This window comes from Saccostrea cucullata, unplaced genomic scaffold (genome assembly GCF_032062105.1).
Source record: "Saccostrea cucullata isolate Sc308-1 unplaced genomic scaffold, CSIRO_AGI_Scuc_v1 ctg1375, whole genome shotgun sequence".
NCBI classification, from domain to species: Eukaryota; Metazoa; Mollusca; class Bivalvia; order Ostreida; family Ostreidae; genus Saccostrea; species Saccostrea cuccullata.
Window position 1 is genome coordinate 136,192 of NW_026926358.1, and position 21,845 is coordinate 158,036.

The 21,845-nt window shown below is 31.7% G+C and overlaps 1 protein-coding gene across 1 annotated transcript; it reads left to right on the forward strand.

Annotated features, from left to right (window-relative positions):
* Window positions 1-2,122: 2,122 nt before the first annotated feature.
* Window positions 2,123-21,845, forward strand: LOC134271451 (FMRFamide receptor-like). The gene is made up of 3 exons (XM_062753647.1): window positions 2,123-2,275; window positions 19,837-19,888; window positions 19,980-21,845. The coding sequence occupies exons 2-3, from the start codon at window positions 19,858-19,860 to the stop codon at window positions 20,975-20,977; spliced, it is 1,029 nt and encodes a 342-aa protein (XP_062609631.1). The 5' UTR covers window positions 2,123-2,275; window positions 19,837-19,857; the 3' UTR covers window positions 20,978-21,845.

The following is a 21,845-nucleotide window of genomic DNA, read 5'->3' on the forward strand; positions in this document are numbered from 1 at the left end:
ATGTGATTGAAATTTGTTCGAGATGCACCTGTAGATTTACTAGCTATGTGGATTTTTTTTTTTATTCCTCACGCCGGACTAGTGGGAGGATATGTAAAGATCTGGATGTCCGTCCGTTCGTCTGTGTGTAAGTCTGTCTATCTCTCAACGTTACGCTTTGAAATTCCCATCTCTTATCCACAACCCCTCTAATAGGATTCCCGTTAGAACCAATTGCACCCCATTTTTAGCAGACTTTTCTAAATTCATATGAAGCAGAATTTGTCAAAAATGGTGTACGTTAAAAGAAGAAAGCACTTGATCTGGCCTTCAACTCGACATTTAGATATATTGACGACATATTTTCAATTTACAATGATTATTTTCATTCTTATGTCTATACGATGTATCCCGGTGAGCTTTTTTGAAGCTTGAATACTGTTAATTATCTCCATATATTTCATTTCCTTTTTTAGCACAGAATGAAATTTAATAAAACCATTTCAAAGAATATTTGTTACCTAGTGCCATTGTGCACCTTCTATTTTACTTTTTTTTAATCTGACACTTACCATTACAATCATGTTGGAGGCGAGGGGGTATCATTTTGCAAGCTCATTAATCACAGTACCTCTATTTTTTCTGCTTCTTCGTAGTTGATTTATTCAATTTGATATTAGTATTGTCTTCTTTTCAATTTCTTAATTGATAAACACAAACTAAGTACCCATTTTTCTTCAGACGAGGGAATTATGAAAGCTACAACCAATAAATGAAGCAATAAACCCGGCTAGACCTGGAACGAGGGGTTCACATGTCCCATCTGTGGGTGGTTTATGTAGCGATATTTTCTATAATGTATATCTGGAATAAATGTAATGTTGTCTTGCCACACAGTTTTCCTCACATTAGATAGTTCTTATTTGATAACTGATCGGTTGATAGCTATCTTAATTAACATTGCCGAGTCAATTTTATGCTGAAGTTCGGGATAATATGGGAAAGGAGGTAAAATTAATAAGCATTAATGTGTAAAATCGTGTTCATAATCAAACGATGGAGATTCTCGCTGATAAACAATAAGAAAATTAATCAATGTGGTTAAAGCATAGTTTAAATTTGTAGAAGTTTATTTGCATCTTTTTTTTTTCAAACCCTGACATAATTTGTTTGATAGACTTTTTATTTATGTATTTTTTTTCATTATCATTTATTTTATTTATTTTTATTATTATAATCTTTTTAATTTGCTTTTGTTGAAATTTTATGCATAGCATCGTATTTGTGTGAGATCTTTGAAAAATGATATCTAATTATGTTGGGGTTTAAAGGTTCTCTGTACTTTTGATGTAGCTGACCCCAAATTAAAGAAAGCTTAAAAATGATAAAAAGGCATTAAAATGACTTTAAAGATATCTATAAAATCTTCCTTTATTGTTAAAGATACTTTTTTATTTGACCTCATCAATGCAGTGGTTAAAGTGAATTAATAAAAGAAACATTACTTCATTTTTCAACGAATAACGTTCAAGGGATTTTTGCTTGACACAAAAAATAAACCTTCGCCCTTTTTTTAAATGCACTATAAAACATTGTTGTTATAATGCTATAAAAATCAAATGTTGACATTGAGTCATAATTTCCGTAATGTTGGAGTTTTTTATATAAAGAGGATGGGGCAGTACTTTTATATTGTTTTCTGCTATAAGTTACCGTCTCTGGGGAGTTGATTTCCCTGTGAAATAAATCTTACGCTTTTAAACTGATTCACCCCTCATTCAAGTACAAGTATCTCATTTCCATACCTCGTCTAAAGGTATAATAAAGACCTTATCAAACAGGCTAACGAACTAACACCTCTGCGCACTGATTTGCATGAAATGTGTTAGCAACAATTTATTGGGGGTCTTATAAACCATCACGTAAAGAGATTAAAAAACAAACAAAACCAGATCGACTTTATCTCGCCGGGATAACTCGACAGACTCATTCATCAGACGGAGGTGATTGGGAATCGACATTAACGTCGGGGAAGTAACCAGAGGCTGGAAACAGCGCGGGAAAGAGCTTGCGCTCACGATCAGCTGACCAAGACCTCATTTATCCAATCCAAACAGAGGTTTACATTTGAAATAATCACAAACTGACGGGCAGTGTGTTTGAAGCTTCACTCGTCCATTTACATGTCTTTGCGTTCATTTCTTAAGTAAATAAAATGTGTATTGGACTCTGATCACGGTAAAAGACATTTTGAAAGGATGTTGGATATTTCAGAAGAATAATTGCTGAAAACAATGTAAGTATTGAGTTCATTTTATCATTAAAAGATTTTTATTACTAATATTTTTAGAAGCTTATAAAAATAACACAACATTTCGCATTGAGGTATTAACCAATGTTTAATCAAACATAAAACACAAAAAAAAAAAAAAATCAAATTATGTATTACCAGTAAATTACATATAATTTTGATTATCAAGAACTGTGACTTTAAATAATACTTTTTAGGCAATATCAACTAAAAATTCCATCCAAATAGTTTTATATAAGCATTTTCATTGTTGAAAATAAAATCTCATGAGATCTGCTTTATTTACTTTTTTGTCGGAAGGTTAAAGAACATATTGAAATTTTAGGTTGAAATGCCAATGTATTTTACCATCAATTAATGAATGAGTAAATTGCAATCCTGTATGATAAAAAAAAAATAACTATTTGCGAATAGTTTATTTTCAACTTAAAAGGATTACTATAGTTAAATATATTTTACTATAGCTAACTATACTTTCCTATAGTTAACTTTAGTTTTCTATAGTTAAGCTATAGATTACTATTGTTAAAGATATCAGCTATAGTAAATCAAAGCTTTCACTTTAATTAATGAAAATGTTTTACTATGAATATATTTATTTGATTTTTAAACATCTTACAAGTAATTTTCTGATATTAATATGATTTTTTTCCTAATAAACTTACATATGTACATATTTAATCAAATTATAAAAACCTTGGTTTGTAGTTTAAGATATATATAGCCTCTTTTTCTCCAAAATCTTCTACAGTATCAAATGAATTTCACTACAGTGAACAATAGTAAGCTAGAATTTACTACATTTTTGTCAGAATTAAATCATAAAAAATAAATGTGAGAATAACACGAAATATCAGATCATTCTCAAGTTGTATTTTTTTTAATATCTTGGTATCTTGAAAGAAAGAAAGAAAGAAAGAGTAAAAACAAAAACGCATATCTGACAAAGGAAATTAGAGTTTGTATGCATGAAGGTGTCAGCATGATAAAAAATCAGAGGTGAATCCTATTTTTGAGCTAAGTCAAGCAATTAAGTTACCTGAAAGTGCAATAAATCTATGTCTGTTAAAGTAATACAATATGAAACAATAACCAGATGAACGAGGCTATGTTACTAGTAGTTTCTTAAAATGGTTTCTATTTTTTAAAAAGAATTATTTCAATACATATTAAAAATATTCTTTTAATCTTAATCACAAAACATATAATTTGATATCAGTAAGGAGAATTGCATGTATGTATAAAATTAAAAGCTAGACTATGCATCACATCAACCCTACTAAAATCAATTATAAAATCTATCCAATAAATAAACAATAGCTCTGTTAATTATCATTGTACTAATTGATTATTAATTAAGATTAAATATAGTTTTAAGTATAATTGTTAAATGTAGTGTAAAATTAATTGCTACGTAATGTAAGGGAATTATATTTCAGATGCAATATCAGAGCAAGTTTATACCTTGAAAGACATAAAGATAGGTACTCGAGAAATAATGCTTCTTAGATAAGGCATAGTTAACTTATGTCAATTAAGGAAACACCAAAGGCTTTTTTCAGGATTTTTGCCAATTCTGAAATTTTTGGTTAAGAGGATGCTTATCAAAAATGCTTGCTGATTATATTAAATGGTTTTCTAATTATTTAACAATTATGAAACATAAATACTACCGCATATGAATGTTCCGTTATTAAAGCTTTTGATTTGATCTGTGACTGCCTACACATGACAGGTGCAATAAATCACTGTGTCCACTTTAGAAATCCTTCAATAGCCAGACAGTGGTTATCAGTAATTAAACTAAAGGGACTGCAGATATATGGGATAGGATGTAACAGGTTATTAATGACCATAAAATAGGAGGTGGAGCTCAGCATTTGCCATTTGCCGGGAAATCTTTCTGATTCAGAATTGAAGCCGTTTTACTAAATGAAAGGCACTTAAATACAGTAAAGAACATCCCAGTCCTGTGAATATGTAAAGTAGATATGGATATGTGACAGGTATCCAAAGCTGAATCCCCAAAGTGTCATAAGTTTCTAGCTTTTGGTTTTTGACTCTATTGTAAAGTAAGATCAGACAGTTGGTGGTATTATTTCGAAGGATTCAGCTCCCTTATTTATTGACCAGTTTTTCTGAAAACTGGCCAGCTTCTGTCTCAGATGTGTGTTCATGCACAAAACTATAGCTCAGATGGACACAGTTTCGGCTTAAATTTCAAAATTTATTTTTCCATTTTTTGTTTGTTATAAAAATGATATTTGCTATATGTAAACAAAACAAACACGAACCTTGTTTACATTATGAAGAACTTTAAGTTCTTTATCTTGTTTGTTAATCAAGAAATGCTGTTCAAATTTTTGCTTATCAATAGATGATGCCTTAAGTAGGAATTGTAAACATTAAAATTGGTTTTTAAAGAATCAGTTGAAACTGTGTCCAGGTCCCTTTAAAAAAGGACAAGGAATGGTAACTGCCGAATCTGGGCCCGTAGTAAGATGGTGCAGAAATGGGACATTCGCAGCACGGTTAAGGTGCGCAATGGAAATATCGACTAAATTTTGTATTTAAAAATGTATTTGTAATCGGAATGGCGATTATTTTTAGTACATTATTTATATCAGATAATTGTAATTATGATTAATAACTACATATCGAGGACGAATACATTTTATATTTAGACTAGTCACGTGATGCCGCAGTCAGGCGATTTTAGCACATTGACTTGCATTATTGATGATACATATAAATATCAGTAGTGCAAGGGCATAACCAAGTTTAATTTCCAAGTTTATTATATAATTATTTACAACACACATTGTAGTTCCTAAAAAGTGCTGCGATCCTGTCTAATTTCTGCAATTTCATTGTTACAATTATATTTGTATGACCGAATGCTATATTTTTTGAGGGTCAGCGGCATGAAATATTGATATAATTAAATTGTTTTTAAGATTTCATCAGGATCGCAGCACTTTTCAGATACCTTAATAGTTCTAGAGTTGAAATGTAAAAGCTTATTATGATCCATAGAGAGTATGCCCTTGCACTAGATCGATTTATTAAGACCCCCACATTACCCTCCTGTGTACTTGCATACAAATATACGGCAGTGTCAATTAAATACGTAATGTACAGAAAATATATTAATAAAATAGTGAAAACGACATTAAATTCAAGTTATTGCTCATAGAATATCTGTAAATGATATTTTATTTAATTAGATAATAAATATTTTATTGAGAAAATATTACTTGATCTGCCTCTCACTGCATACAAACTACGTCACGTTGTAGGAAATGACGTCATATTGACAAGTGTATTGCGATCAGTTACATGTATATAACTTGTTATGTGGGAATTAACTAAAGTCAAAACAACACGCTGTAGTAAGTTTTAATGTAGTTGGATCATTTCTTACTGGTTAAATTAGCAAATCAACTCATTTTATGGTATTTTAAAGAAAAGCTGTATGACGTATATTGTGTATGATGTCATAGTCAAGTTTTCCCGTACAAATTAGACTCCGCCTCCTTTTTGTAACCTTAATTGTGCTGCGTTTTACCAAATTTACTCTATTCTAGTGGAATTTCATAAAATTTGAGATACCTTTCGCTTCGGAAAACATAGAGCATTAACTTGCGTATCTGAAATTTTTATACACAAAATACATCTGAAACTAATGTATGAAATGTACGAAATATATAAATTTGGTAGACTGGTAAGCTTGTGCTATATTTTGTCTACAATGTGCTGCAAAGTTGAGGAAAATTTGCATAAAAATGAAAAAAAAATGGAAATTGACCTATATTTTGACCTTCCTGTGACCTCTGTATTTCCTGTTACTTAGAACTCATACTTATTTAGTGGCAGCAGGTAAACTGTTCCGTCACTCTAAAAGACAACCCAAACCAGGGGCCAAAAAGAGGTCCTAGCCTATCCTGTCCTCGCAATCATCTTGTAATAAAACAAAAGTTTTGATGCCAGAGTTCTATCTAAGTCATCATATTTTGTCTACAATATTCGTCTCTAGTTTTTATTTATCCTACCCTCTATGTGCCTAACACACAATTCAATCTTTTTCGCTTCCTTCATTCCTCATTATTATACACTCTCTATGCCTCTGTCACGTCAGGGGAAAACAAGATACAGTTTCATCTGCACAGGTAATGTATTGCAAAGTGGAAAAATGCATTTATGCACTTACAATGAGAAAAAAAGCAGGACCAGATAAAAGATAAAAGTGTGCACTGCACGCCACAGCAATCAGATAAAAGTTGTAACGAAAGCAGCAACTTGATTCATACCCCAATGCAGATATGTAAGCTAGTATGGTTTATGCCTATTTGCCATTCCTGTTAAACTTTGAGAGTAATTAAAAAATATGGATCAATTGGAAAACATTTTAAAAAGCGATAGGTGCATGTTTTTATATTAATTTAAACTTTTGCCTACTTTGTAAACCTATGTTTCATGTAAACCGTTATCTGTGACAAATTAGAATAATGACAATGTTTTACAACTCGTTTATTGTTGAACATCTCCTAGGCTTTGAACCACGTCAGTTAATGAATAGGAAACACAATTTGAAATGCTATTTCGCGCTAAAGTTAGTTTAACGCAGAAAAAAAATAATCCAATCTTTAAAATAGGGATATACCGGGTAACTTTTAAAATTCATTACTTGTTCTTTGTCAGATCTTGTATTTTTTCGACTAAATTCTAAAGCTTTCGAAAATCCTATTCCTTTTTCAAACTGATCTTTTCAATGCTTTGAGAGCTTTCTATTTTTTTCTATTTCAGTGTCATATGATGTACATCATGCTTAATGCGTTGACAAGTCATGCTTAAAACACAATTTGTTCTTCTGAGAGAGCTAAAAATACCTGATGTTTATTGAATTCAAGCCTGAAGCTACAATCGCCTTTGTGTTTTTATCTCAGTTTTGTCCTTAGAAGATTCCATCTAGCTGCTCAATCTTAGAACTCGCTGCAAACGTAATCGGTCAACAAGGGACGTAACTTGTCCTAAGAAAATCTCTCCATTTTTAGATTTTCTATTTTCTTTATTTTTTGCCGGTTAACAGGATTGTGTTGGTTGCAGATATTACAGATTGATCTTTGTTCGATACCCTTACCTTTTTCAATTCTTTTCATGAAATATATAGGGAGAAAACGGACGGTATAAGTCCATTAAGCAACACAAATTTGGAGCAGAACAAACATGGACTATGTGTTTCAGTGAATTCCGATTTAACATTAATGAGATTCACATGGTGACACATTCCTAGCCTATTAACCTTTCATAAAGATCTTTATAATATTGCTAATATTGCAATGCTGCTGTTCTTTCAATGCGCTTTCTTTTAAAAAAACACCTCTTTCTTTTCGCTCAGAGAATTATAATATGATGTGAATTTATGATCTTTTATTTACACATCTGTCACTTATGTCAATTCAAGTTATGCAAGTTAAAGACAGCTATAAATCAACAAATGTTCCCCGTCTCTACGATCTTTTAAGTTGATCGTTTTATAAGATATTGTAATTTCTGTCTCAAATTTGCAAATGCAAAAAGAAGAAATGAAATAATCAATTATCATTGCAATAACTTTTTTTTTGTAAAATGTGTCACGTAATTACATCTTAAAGCTTTAGATAATTTTGTGAGGTCATTTTGTGGAGGATGAGGATACATTTATATTTTTTGTGGTATAAAGAGATCCAGGCATTCGTGTTATTAACCAGACGTAAAGAAAAAACTATCATTATTTTAATTTTTGTGATTCAATATAAATTTCATACGATTTTTTTCCCTCTATAGTAGAGAATAATTACCTTGCCAAAACCCTTGTACTAAAAGAACTTTACATTTATTCAAATCTTTAAAATACTGATGAGACTAGTGATCCATTATCATAGGAAATAAGATAAGGGACGACATCTTCTGCTTTAGTAAATTTAGAACACTCTGATTTATATGTAATTCCTTAAGAATTGTTCTCCACTTTAGATCTACTAGCAAGAAACATTTAAGAGCATTTTAGCGCGACATCCAATTAATTGTTTATTAGAAATTCCCGATAGCTACGACACTAAGATGTTAAGCTCTTTAACCAATAAGCAATTTTCGGTTAATCTCACGCAAAACCTTAAAGGATGCTTTGTCCTCGATTGCCTGTAAAGAACTGGTTTTGATCCAATACATTTTATCTTTTACCTTGTCAATTTATCATTCCTTTTACCTCTGAGGAACAATTCTGGACCATTCATTCCGAGATACAAAAGTACCTTCTATGCAGGCTTGAACCTCTAAGTAATTAACGTCACTTTTCTCCAGGGTATTATATAATAAATATTCCAGTCTTAATCATAAAAAAATATTCATTTACAATGCACCCAGCAAAACTACTACCAAACAAAATATTCCGTTCTTTCTTGTATATTATTTGAGAAAGATAGTGAAGTAAGCGCTCGCGTTAATTCGGTCCACAGGGCATACTTAATTCGCAGTGCCATCTGATCTTCTTCTTCTCGTGGACCTAATCTTTATTGTTTATTAGATTTATTAGATGAGATACTGTTCATTATCACCACTGTTTTCATTTATTTCATCGGAAATGAGTTAAAAGATAAAATATACTACAATTGTAAATTAGTGTTAACATTAATTTCGGGCACCCATGGAAAGGCATTAGACAAAAACTATCTGAGACTTCATTTCTGTCGTTACAAAACTATGCATGATCAAACATTATGATCATCTGAAAACTGAAAACAATTGTTTCAAATTTAATATATCAACCTTTATATTGATATAAATCTTCCTTTAAATACATTGATATTCGCAAAATTGATTTTAAGTACAGTACTTTGAAAAATCTAAGGGAAAATAAGTACAAATATAGATTAATCTATCAAGCTGGCCAACTTAGAAAATGTAGAAACGTAGAAAACTCACAAACATAGAAAAAATAAGTACATGTATAGATTAATCTATCAAGCTGGCCAACTTAGAAAATGTAGAAACGTAGAAAACTCACATACATAGAAAAAATAACTAGGGCTAATTGTAACGGGGACCGTTACAGATGTTCCCCAAACGCTCCCCAACTCCCTTTTGGTGCCATATTCCATGTAAGCCTCATTAAATAAGACAAACTCTTCGTACTTTAGTCTTTAACAACGTTTTTCCAGAAGTATTATAAGTATATTTCAATTTTAGCATTGCACGCGTGCGCATGTGAATGCATGTGCGTAATGACCATATCATCTTGTCTACACTTTCAATGTATTAAAATATACACAATATTTAAGCATTTATTCCAAAAATATTTTTAAAAAAACGCTCATTTGAGTGTATTTTAATTTTTCTCATTTCACGTGCACGCACATGCATGCATGTGCATAATGACCATACCCGTGTAGGAGTCTATTATTAGAAATCCCATGAAAACTAAGGAAGTTATAACCACTTAAAGTTTAAGCCAATCAGATTGCAGCGCACGTGCAAGCACGTGATTTGATGAAAAATATCATGTATCATATTGTAGGATATCTTAATGCATGACTATGTTTAAAATATCAAAGCATTTCGTCTAAAAACAAAAAAGATATTAAGATTTTTGTTTCAGCCAATCAGAGCAAATTACTCGTGCAAACACGTGCTTGCATGTGCATACTGACCATACCCTCTTGTAGGAATCTATTATGTCTGTCTATGTTCTAAATCCCAGTCTGTTTGGTTGAAAAACAAGGGAGTTATAGCCATTTAAAGTTTTAGCCAATCAGATTGCAGCGCACGTGCATGCGCACATGTCTTAAATTTCACAGCATTTCGTCAAAAAACAGAAAAGATATTGAGATTTTCGTTTCAAATCAGAGCGAAGCGCACGTGCATGCGCATGTAATTTGACAGTGTCAAATTATCTACACTATTAATATATCATTATATAATGAGTTTCAAATCAATTCATTGAAAAATGTAGAAGTTATAGCTATATTAAGTATATAAGTCATTTCACTAATAGAACGTGCACGCGTATGCGCGCAAAATGACCTTCGTTCAGCACACCTACACTACACACCTATTAACCCTAAAAAGGTTTTAGCTCAGTTGGGTGAACAGTTTCTGAGAACACTCGCGGACAAAAAAGTACCGGAGAAGAAATAAGAAGAAAAAAGAATAATAACTAGAAAGTCTGCTATTGCAAGCAATAGCATATGTGTATTAGACAAGACTTTCATTTTTATCATCACTAAAACAAAAGTCCATTAGCTAAGTTTGAACAACCATTGAGTTGTATCAGTCCTTTCCATTGGAAACGGAAACTTATTCGGTACATCCCATTTTAAGAATCGGTAGGAGAAGAAAGTAGTGCAGGAAAATTACAAACAATTTGCAGACTTGCATAAAAGAAATATGGCAGATGTAGTGAACTGAAAAATTGGCAGTATCTTTTTCATAAAAGCTTGGGAAATGTAATTTATGAAGAAGATCAGCCGAATTATTTTGTGTATTGTAACGCCAGTGAGAACTCTGAAATTTTCCTCTTTCACTTTCATTTTAGAGGTTCTACCGAAAAACGAATCTGACATGCCACCATCAATTCGAGCATTTCTGCATTGCAGAGAGCTGATGTGTGTTATGAGATGATAAATCATGTGTAAACTTTCTCAGTTTAGCGGAATCATGAACATTTTCGGCGAGATGAATGTTTTGTATACAGTGGTGATCAAGGCTTTGCGAACCATCAGGAGCGGATCAAAATATTTATGAATATAAAAACTATGGAAATGAACCAATTTTTTAATTTATACTTGCACTATCTAATGAAATGAATAATATACAAGTGATAGACATGAAATGATAATACATGCAGCTGACAATCGTTATTTTTTGATATTGATAAAATAAAATATTTATAAATTCAAGAGATAAAACAGAAGGAGAATGAATGATGGCAAAATATCACATGACTGGAACTGAATTTTATGAATGAAGATTTTAAAAAGTTACTTGTAAGTTTTATATGTTATATCTGTTTATTCTACTTGGCTGTGTGCTTAAAAAAAGGGGGGGGGTCGTCTTGAACATAGTAAATAGCCATAACGTTTGAACGGTAAGTACTAGGGCTTTCGTATTTCAAATATGTAATCCTTGTGAAAAGAAATACGACGAACTTTGACCCTTTGACCTTTTGGAGAACACATGTGTACATCTGAATCTTTTTTCTGTTTCGTTTCTATGGCAACCGTGAGCGACTCATTACAATTATTTTGAAAGTAGAAATCACTTTGACACATTGCAAGGAATAAACATTAAAAGTTTCAAAACGATTGCCTGAGTAGTTATTGAGAAAATCGAAATTAAAGAATTTGAACTTTCACCTGGTTTCTATGGCAATAATCGATTATATGAAAATTTTAAATACGAGTTGCAGAACTACAGATACTAAACATTAAAATAAGAAAAGATTCAAGACGAACGATAAAGGGACAAGATAGAACACTCTCGGACAAAATTTGTCGCTTTTTACAGGTTTCCATGGCAACGGTAGACATATTGGAACTGAAACCTCACTGCACAACTACAACCAGTGATCGTCCTTTGAGGAAAGTTTCAGGAAGATTGTCCCAGCCATCTCCGAGAAACAGCCTGGATAAAAAAAACATGCGTACAATATCAATATGTCGTCCCCGACTTCGTTCGGGGCGACATAATAATAAGAAACAGAGTAAAAACAATATGTTCCCAAACTCCGTTTGGGGAACATAATTTTAAACAGAGCAGAATATCGAGCTCTACGTCTCATAAACATTTGTAGAAAGCTATGGGTATTTAATTCCTCAAATATGATTGTTGTCGTATTTATAACAAAAACAAATTATTATAAGCTCTGTAGGCCTGTAGATCCATATATCGGCAATGTTTAATTTATATTCTGCCACTAAAAGAGGACATTGATTTCCGTAAATCCTGTTTTTTACACGAAAGGAGTCAGTATGAAGTTTTTATCCTAGGTATTTTATGGAGATAAGTCTCGACAGTCTCTAATGTTTTTTTTGGTAAATTACTTATTGATTTGATCCCATCACCGATGTTTTCGAGGTCCGAGTTTGCTCCACTCCTATATTGAATTGTTTTATGTTCTTTTGATCTTGAATGCTGTTCGTTATCTCCATATGTTTCATTAACTTCTTTTTGGAAGGCTTTCACTCTATCTTTAAGATCTCTGACCTTTACCATTGAATCATCAAAATAATAAATAAGATCAAGCTTTGGGAGATTGCTTAAATTTACAGGTTTAAGGAAACGTAATTACATTCAGGGATCACAAAGAGCCTTATTATAATTTCTTAAGCATCCGCTAGTTGGGCTTTGTGCTTTTGTCATAGAGTAGGATTTTTTAGGATTTCTCTGAGATAGGTTACTTTACACAATATGAAGCAGTGTTCAAAATTTTCCTCGATATCTTTCCTCCAGATAACTAGTTATGGTATTGATAGGATTCGTTTATAGGAAAACTCGGGTTTAATGTCAGTTGCGATTTCAATGTTCTATATAATTGTCAAATACACCATGGAAAATGTTTTTTGTATTCATCCAAATTAAAAATTCAAATCTTTAAATACGAACCTTGCCCTTTTATGCAATATCAGCCTACTGAAATTAAAAGAATTGCGAAATTAAAGAAAATGTTTATTGATGTTTTGCGCATTAAACTGCACAGTGACATTTTTTTTTGGAGTGCTAGATGAATAAAATCCTTACTGAACCTTTAAGGCGCTGTGATTTATCTTGTCTTAGGCCACTCAAGACAGCAGCTTTGTAATGGCTCGACAAACACAATTTTATCCCCACCATTTCTCCTCTTTGAAAACTGCGTGTTAATTTAGTTGTCAATATCGATAGCTTTTGGCGTAATAATTTTGAGTGTTTTTGATTGGAGCCCTCAGCTTCTGAAAGAGTTACCCAGCACCCAATCTTCTGTGTAATTATACTTCCTCCATCTTTAAATGTGTGTGTTTGGGAATGTCATCTAACATTAATGCTTCAGAAAGCTGACAAGTGATGCTAAGCGTCATGTATCTTGTTAAAAAAACAGGGTTTTTTGACAAAAATAAAGTACTTGTAAAGGTTAAAAAAAACTCCATTTGTTCCAATTTTGTTTTCTGTATATCATCGTGTATAGAAGCTACAAGGAAAAACAGAAATAACACTGTTGCAGGCAAATGAGATTGACATCTCGATGAAACATTTTTCCCTTTAATTGCAACAATGCCCATTTTCACTTGGTTCGAAGTATCAGCATTTAGTTTAATTGAGTAGGTATAACTTTTATTTTAAATATTTCAAATTTGATTTTAATATAAACACGGTCTTTTTAAATCATCTGAGGTGACATCAGGTGAGCATTATTTGAACTATGACTGCTTTACAAATTTAAGAAATTAATTTCTTTGAACATTTACAGCATGAAACACATGGCAAAAACAAACAGTATTCAAGTTCAAAAGTCCATAAAATAATAGCATTTTGTACATAACCAATCTTTCGAAACGGAAAGACAAGGAAAAGAGGTTTCGAAGTAACTTCTTTAGAACAGTATTGGATAGATGTTCGACGTTAGAAAAAATACATTTAAGAGTGTTATTGGTTTTAAGATTTATCAAATAATTCTTCATTTTCCCAAACATTGACAGGATTAAGTCCCAAACTAAATCCGTATAGTGCTCGGATATAATACATGTTAGGCCTCATATTTCTACGCAAGCCTGAAGAAACCAAATGGATTTGAAATCTCAAAAAAAAAATCATTCAATGATTAAACAAATCAGACATATCCCACAAAATATTAAAAAAAAAAAAAAAACCAAAAGAAGAAACCAACCTTTAATGCTGTCAGAAAATGAGATGCTTCAATATTTCCTTCATCACCTGCATACGGAGTATATATATCTCAGTTGATTCGATACGCAAGAGCATGCTCTACGTACGAACAAAGTTATAAAAAGAGGTACATTATTGACAAGCAAGTTGATGAATCAAGAATATCAGCAGTCTCGTTTAAAATCATCATTTCGTAAGTTCTATGGTCGATACAATGGCCTTGTCAGCAAATACAATTTATCAGTGAGTCAAATGCTGACTGACGTTTTCTATACCAATTGTTAGTCCATTATTTATACACTGAATTGACGACAGATGTTTCGTTTATTTCCTAATCATGACAATGAGCACAAGATGGGTGTGACCAGTCGGCAGGGGATGCTCATTCATCCATGGCACCTGATCCAACCTCTGATGTTTCGGGAGTCCATGTTTGCTCTGCTCTTACTTTGCATTGTTTTATGGACTTTGAAATTGAATACTGTTCGTTATCTTCATATCCTTCTTCTAAGAGTGAGATGAAAAGGGAGGAAAATGTATGCATCAGTTTTACATGGATTCTCTTCCTTTGGAGATAATGATGTTTTTGTATGATTAGATGACATATTTGGAGCTGTCCAAAGGAATTTTTGATTTTAAAAAGTGCATGTAACATAATTTTTGGTAATTAAGTAGTAAGACGGCTAATAATTCAGTAGGACATGAAATGAGGTCTCAATTTGTAATGTGTCATCCGAAGGATCCGAAACGTTCACTTTAAACTGCTTGGCGAGGGAGAAGTTGTTACCTATTTTTCAGAGACTTAGTGCCGTTGCGGCCGACAATCGAACTCACAACCTACCGATCACGGAGCGAGCGCTCTGTCTACTGAGCTACCGTTACGCGGCTAGATGATCATCAAATAATGTACAGTAACTCACAATATCAAAGTAAAAAAGTTCGCTTTGTCTCAGACTGATGATACAATTATGCATTACTTTCATCAAATAATGTCTTAACGTCACAATATCATTGTAAAAAAGTTGTCCATCATCAGCAAAAGTAGCAGGATATTTAACTGGTAAATTTGATATTAATTATGTGCTTAAAAATCATGATCACATATTACAATATTGACAAGTTTTTTTAAAAGTAGTTATTTGCTTTGCAACTAATTTGTATTGTTCGCAAAGATTTTTAGCGAGGATTTAATTGATTCCATTATTAAAGGTTTGCTAATGATATAAAATTAATGAGAAAGTATATACATAATTGCAATAGCTTATTTAGTGAGCATTTTGAAATCAGTAAGTAAGATGTCACTCGAAAAAAAATATAAACTTCAATTTTATAAGGTGAAAATGCTTGACAAAACAGTTCTCGCTAAAATTTCCACTTATACGGTTTTAATTATGTGCATTAAAATCACATATTACAATATTGACGAATTTTTAAAAGTAGTTATTTGTTTTGCTCCTAATTTGTATTATTCTTAAAGATATTTGAGCTTTTTTCATTGATTCCATTCTTAAAAGTTTACCTAATGATATAATATTCAAGAGAAAGTATACCTCTGATGTTTACTGTGTTTGCTCTGCTTCTATTCTGTATTGTAAAATGGACTTTCAAGCTTCAGTACTGTTCGTTGTCTCCATATATTTCATTGATCGATACGTCAGGCCTAGTTATAGGACAATCAATTTTCTAACACCCTGAAAAGATGGCCTGTTTAGGAACTTAATTAAATGCTTCTCCATTACATTACTTTAATTGATAATGTCTAGAACACAAATATCCATTGGTAATATCGATAGTGTCTTGCATACGCTTAAAATGTTTTTTTTTCTACTCTACAGATGCTTATTATGTGAAATTATTGTTTTCAAAACTTTTATGAATAAATTTCACGAGAAATAATATTTAGAATTTTGCACTTAAAAGTCAGTAAGGAATATTTCTGATTAATTAAAAAAAAAAACCACTGGAATGTATGTACATTTTTTGTTTTCAGTATAGACACAACTTTTCCTTAAAAAATATAATTATTATAACATGCTTTTCATATACGACCTTGAAATAAATTTAATGATCTCCTACAGAGAAATCCTTTTCATCTCTGAAAATATTTACTGTGTCGTTTTTGATCAACGTTAGTGATAATAAATTTCTTAATTATTTCGCTCTTTAATTCCAAAATTTAAAATAAATTTCTGAGCACCGTCCAATTATTAAATCAATTACGACATATTAGATCTAATGCGTACTTCCCTCCAATGCTCTTTGATTAATATGAATTCAATATTGCCCTAGGCAAACTTTGCATGGGATGTATGAAAATGATTATTGTTATTTTCTTAAAGAGCTTCTACGAAGAATCCCTCAGGCTATTAATTTAGCCGTGTAGGTCCATGCAATACTTCTTTAATCCCTGTTATACAAGGTCATATCTTCCTAAATACTAGTAATACAAGGTCATATCTCCATTCATTAGATAAAATGCTCCGCTCTTAATAAGAGTAGAAGCAATAAAATACTGATATTTTGTTCCTTAGGGTGAAACCTTTATATAAAGCATACAGAATGATGTCTGGATTTATTAAAGTTGTCGAAGTGTAAAATTTTCCTTACTTCTGAAAATCCACATTTTTTAAGTATTTATCCTTTTTCACCGATAAATGATAGTTTCAAATCATCTTGAAAAAAAATTTAAGAGTCTGAAAAAAAACCTATTCTTTGATGTGGATAACACATGTATATCTCTGCGTGTGGAAACTACGAGGAAAAACTTTATCAGGTTTCATAGAGCGTGGCTATGGATTGTTGTTAAACTTGTAAGTTTAATATGATAGGGTATCTTCTATTGTCCTGAATTAATTGTATTGAAAATAAAATATTTGACTCCGCAGTCAAAGATAGGTTAGGAGATAGGTTAGAACACAACAAATGATATAATTAAGAGATTTAAAATTTTTAAGGTTCATGGACACTTTGATAAGAGAGATAACTCTTAATAACATAAATGTATATTATTCCTTTATAGATTTTCCAAGCTGAAATGTTGTTTTTGTCCAATTTTGCCCCGCAAGCCATGCTATAATTGTTTAAATTTTACTTATAAAATACATTTCTTTTGGAAAATCATTAAGATTCAAGCTACATTTTATATGACTGAGCAGAGGGTTTATGAACCTTAAGACAGAATTCAAACCAAAATATTTTTGAAACTTAAAACAATCGTTACATGTATAAATAATTTGAAAAAAAAATGAATTTAAACATTGTAATTGCAACCCTTGGTATCATCAACTTAATTGTCAGGAGCTTCACATAGTTGAAACAAAATTTAACATTAATTTCTACTATGCTCTTGCATATCGAATCGGTTGAAAATCTTAAAATACATGTTGTTCTTCTGAAAGACTACGAAAATATGTTTTTCGGGTATAAATATTTGTTTATTTTAAAAAAAGTTATTTATTTCGATATATATGACAAAAGATTAAAGCATAACTTCCAGTCTATGCTAGCGTGTTTTCTCACGATGTCAGTAACTAAAAAAATTGCTTCTTCTCAAATTAGTTTTTTTTTCATATTATGGACAGTCCAATTATTATTTTTCTTCAAAATTATTTTTTTCTTAAGATTAGTAAGTCTTGTTTTTAAAGCTGCCAGAAAGGTACATAAATGGTGCACAAACCTCTTTATGGTCTGCAGTTTATTGCTTTCGTTTGGAGACGAATTAATTTTGAAGGCAAAGGTTGATAAAACACGGTCAAACCTTTACTTTTTACATTTTCGATGGAGTTGCTAAAGTTGCTTTGTCGTTTTTCTTTCTTTTCTTAAATCTATTATTGACATATTCAACGTATAATTAAGGAATGTTTTGTCATTTTTTTTTTCTTTTAAAAATCTATTTTAAGTTGTTCTGAAAAAGAATATACAAGACTCAGATCTTATCTTCTTATTTCTCAGATTCTGTGTATGCTGTGTTATAATGAACGGAGTATCGGTCCGACACTAATTTATCCATAATTGGACCATAACAGGCTTCTTCAAAATACAGCTATATAGGGAATATGGATTCTGCATAGCTATAAGTCAAACAAAGGAGTTAAGAGAAATAGAGAATAATGAGAAAATTTTAACGTGAAGAGCTTCTGACGAGAAACCTTTTCCATCACTTACAAACTAATAACTAGACATATTTTTCGCCCTTATTGGTTAAATCTGGGGTGTTTATGTTGTGTTTTTTCGTAATTAAATAGGTAGGCATGATATACTGTAATGCTACTTCTGTGGATTTCATACATAAACAAAGTATTTTTGTTTTATTATTCTTGTGTAAAAATTTTACATATGTTTTACCCATGGAGTTTTTAGAGAGTAGCTCTGCAGTATTCCAAACACCTCAAAAATGGAGGGTATAAAAATGTTAAAGTACTTTTTTTTTTATTTTGAAGTGGCAAACATTGCTGTTGGAATTATATTGTATTGATTCTTTATGCAGGGAGAAAAAAAATGTATTAACATTGAGTTATTAATTTTTGAAGAAGTACTCCCGTAACTGTAAGGCTATGTGCAAACACCGTATGCTATTCTATTTGTTTGCACATATCCCTACTGCCGTAAGATTTCTTCATTCAGACAGAATGATTCAATGTTAAATATTTACATGCAGCTTAATTTCATTATGCAATCCATTGGTAGTCTACAAAATTTAAATAAGTGACATAATATTAAAAAATGAATTTTGGAATTAAGGTTCAGAAAGGGGTTCAACATCGACAATATAATGCCCAATAATGAAAATAGGTTACTGATAGACTAACGAGGAAAATTGCTTTTTGAAACATATATGTGACGGGATATTTCATTTTTAAAGCTCTTGTCAATGTTTGCTTCCATTCTGTTCCTAGCTATTATTAAGAGCGTAAAGCATATATTTCCCAATATAAAATTTCTGATTTTCATGTTTTCGCATTTTGATAAGTAAGGAGACTTTTTTGAAATAAAGGCAGTCATCACAAAATATTTTTTGCCAAATTAAAAAAAAACCAAACTTCCACCTGAGTTAGCATATATCCTCATGGTGTCTAAATTTTATGTCATTATATGTAAAAACTCTCATGAAAGAACACGAAATAAAACCTGTACATTTCTACCTTAATCATTTCTTAACTGTTTTATTTTTTTTTTTTTATAATTTTCCATCTATTTCTTGAGAACAAATGTGACATCAATTTAAAACAAAAGAAAAACTATTTAAAAAATAATTATCGCCTTTAATTGTCTAAACAACGGGTCAAAATCATACTATAAGAGAGAATCTTTTTCTAGTTTTATTTTAACTACATGAAGAGGAAAAATCTTGCTGTGGTCTTTCACTAAAATTTTATATATCGAAGACTGCAATTGCTTTAAAACGGTATCTACTGTGCAGTGAACACGAAAAAGACACCAATGCACAAAGCAATATATATATATAAAAAATGAAAATGGATTAATTTTTGAAATACATTTTTCTTATTTTGACTTATAAACTTAACAAATATCTCGGACTTAGATTTTGATTAACATACAGATATAAGTTCTATGATACTTAGTGGAGGATTTGTCAATCTAGAAATTAGATGTGTTAATGAATATCTGTTTATTTTTGTATTTCTTTTCAGTTGAGGGACGTCTCAAGTATCATGAACGGAAACATAACTTCAAATGCAACTTGTAAGTACAATTCAAAATTTATATCTTATTAAAAAAAATTGTAAAGGTATAATTGATATTGCTTTCATAAGGTAGGAAACTATCATTTCAGTTAATCCACCGGAAATGCCAATATGGGGATTCTGGGTAAAACATGTGGCGACTCCTATCGTCACGACTGTCGGGCTGACCGGGAATTTGTTGTCGTTCTTAGTGATGGGGTGTTCAAAGAGACTCTGTAAGAAATCCTACAGTCAGCTCCTGTGCCTGCTCGCCGTATTTGACAGCCTTAATCTGATAATTAATCAAGTGGAACTGATAGACGAGATGGTAGTCTATAAATCCGGACATCAGAATAGCTTCTATGTGGACTTTCCTAATAGCGCCTGTAAGATCTACAATTTCTTAAAACATGTCTTCCTCCTGATCTCGTCCTGGTTGGTGGTTTGTCTGTCTGTAGAGAGGGTCCAAGCTGTGTGTTTCCCCTTCAGAAGAACTTTCATTCGAAAACGGTTTAGTGTCGCTATTCTCGTAACAATAACTATCATCATCCTGTCCTTGACACAAATTTTCCGGATTCTATTTATAGAAAACGTGAGAGGATATTGTATGGCGGTACAGGAGTACCTATCCCTCTATGTTTATCTTCATCAGTACGGCTATCATCTGAGTCTACTGTTCGCTTTACCCTGCGTCATTGTCCTCTCGTGTAATTTTGCGGTCATCTACCAGATTTACGTCATAAGAAAAGAGGCGGGACACGACCGTCCTAGATCTTTAGACAGTACGAGGAAGGCGACAACCATGTTACTTTTGATAGGATTTGTGTTCATTATAACCATGTTTCCTCAGTTCGTCTGTATGAGTGTCCTTCTGTATTATACAGACGAAAGCAGACGACATATTGGACGACAAATGATGCTAAACATGAGACCATATTTAGATTTATTTACTGTAGTTAGTTACACAAATTATTCCATTAACTTTGCAATATATGTCTTATGTGGCAAGTCCTTTCGTCGGGAAGTTAGGCGAATCTTTAAGCGCACCCGACGCGGAAGTTTCTTTGGAACGCGGACTCGGACAAAAGAAGAAGTACTGCGGTCATAAGGATCCGTCACGTGGTCAGTTGGGAATACATAAATACTGTGATAGTGCATGATCCTCAAGTTACGATCTCATAACATTGCATATGAAAAACAACTAATTTTGGGGCATGTTAATGGTGTGATAAAAAATATATCATGTGATACATGATTAATTAGGGCAAATGATAGTTTCTGCTGTTGATGTTGAAGAGACAATAATTTCCGTATGCCAATCAAGATTTATTGAGCTCTCATCCAGTTGGCAAGGTTGATAAATTCTGAAATTGTTTTGAAATACATATGCATATGCATCTAGAGTTAAAAATGTGAGAAAAGGAGAATAACAAAGATAGTCAATCTTTAAAAAAATCTATAAATAATAGAAACGTATTAACAGGGTATACAACCCATTGCTGTAACAAGATGATTTTAACAACCGAACTTTTTACGAAATCTGATATGTATTACCGTATAAGTAGAACTTTTAGCAAGGATTTAATTTTGGCTTAGTGAGGGTGTTGAGATCGCTAAAAATAACAGCTTTTTATTAGCAAAAGCTTCTTTATTGAGAAGTTTAAAATCGCGAACATTTTCTCTTGCTAAAAACAATTTTGAAGGTAAAATAGCTGAATTTGTGTCTTGCTAAAAACTCCACTTCTACGGTTTTTTTTTTAAAATATGATAACTGGCCTTTATCTCCAGATTTCGTAGAAAATGGAAACATAATAATTGATATTCTTCTAACATAAGTTTCTTGACATGCTGTAAGAATACATTTTATGAGAAATAGTAGTATTTACTTCATGTTAGATCTAAAGTCTATGTGATGAGTACATTTAGTGCAAATACTTTTACATATTGTATAATTTTAACTTTGTGAGATGCTAAAT

Bases quoted from the DNA above. Each gene is read 5' to 3' on its own strand.
- LOC134271451 (XM_062753647.1), top strand. From the start codon at position 19,858: ATGAACGGAAACATAACTTCAAATGCAACTT. The intron at 19,889-19,979 runs GTAAGTACAATT...CTATCATTTCAG, and splicing joins CATAACTTCAAATGCAACTT to TTAATCCACCGGAAATGCCA.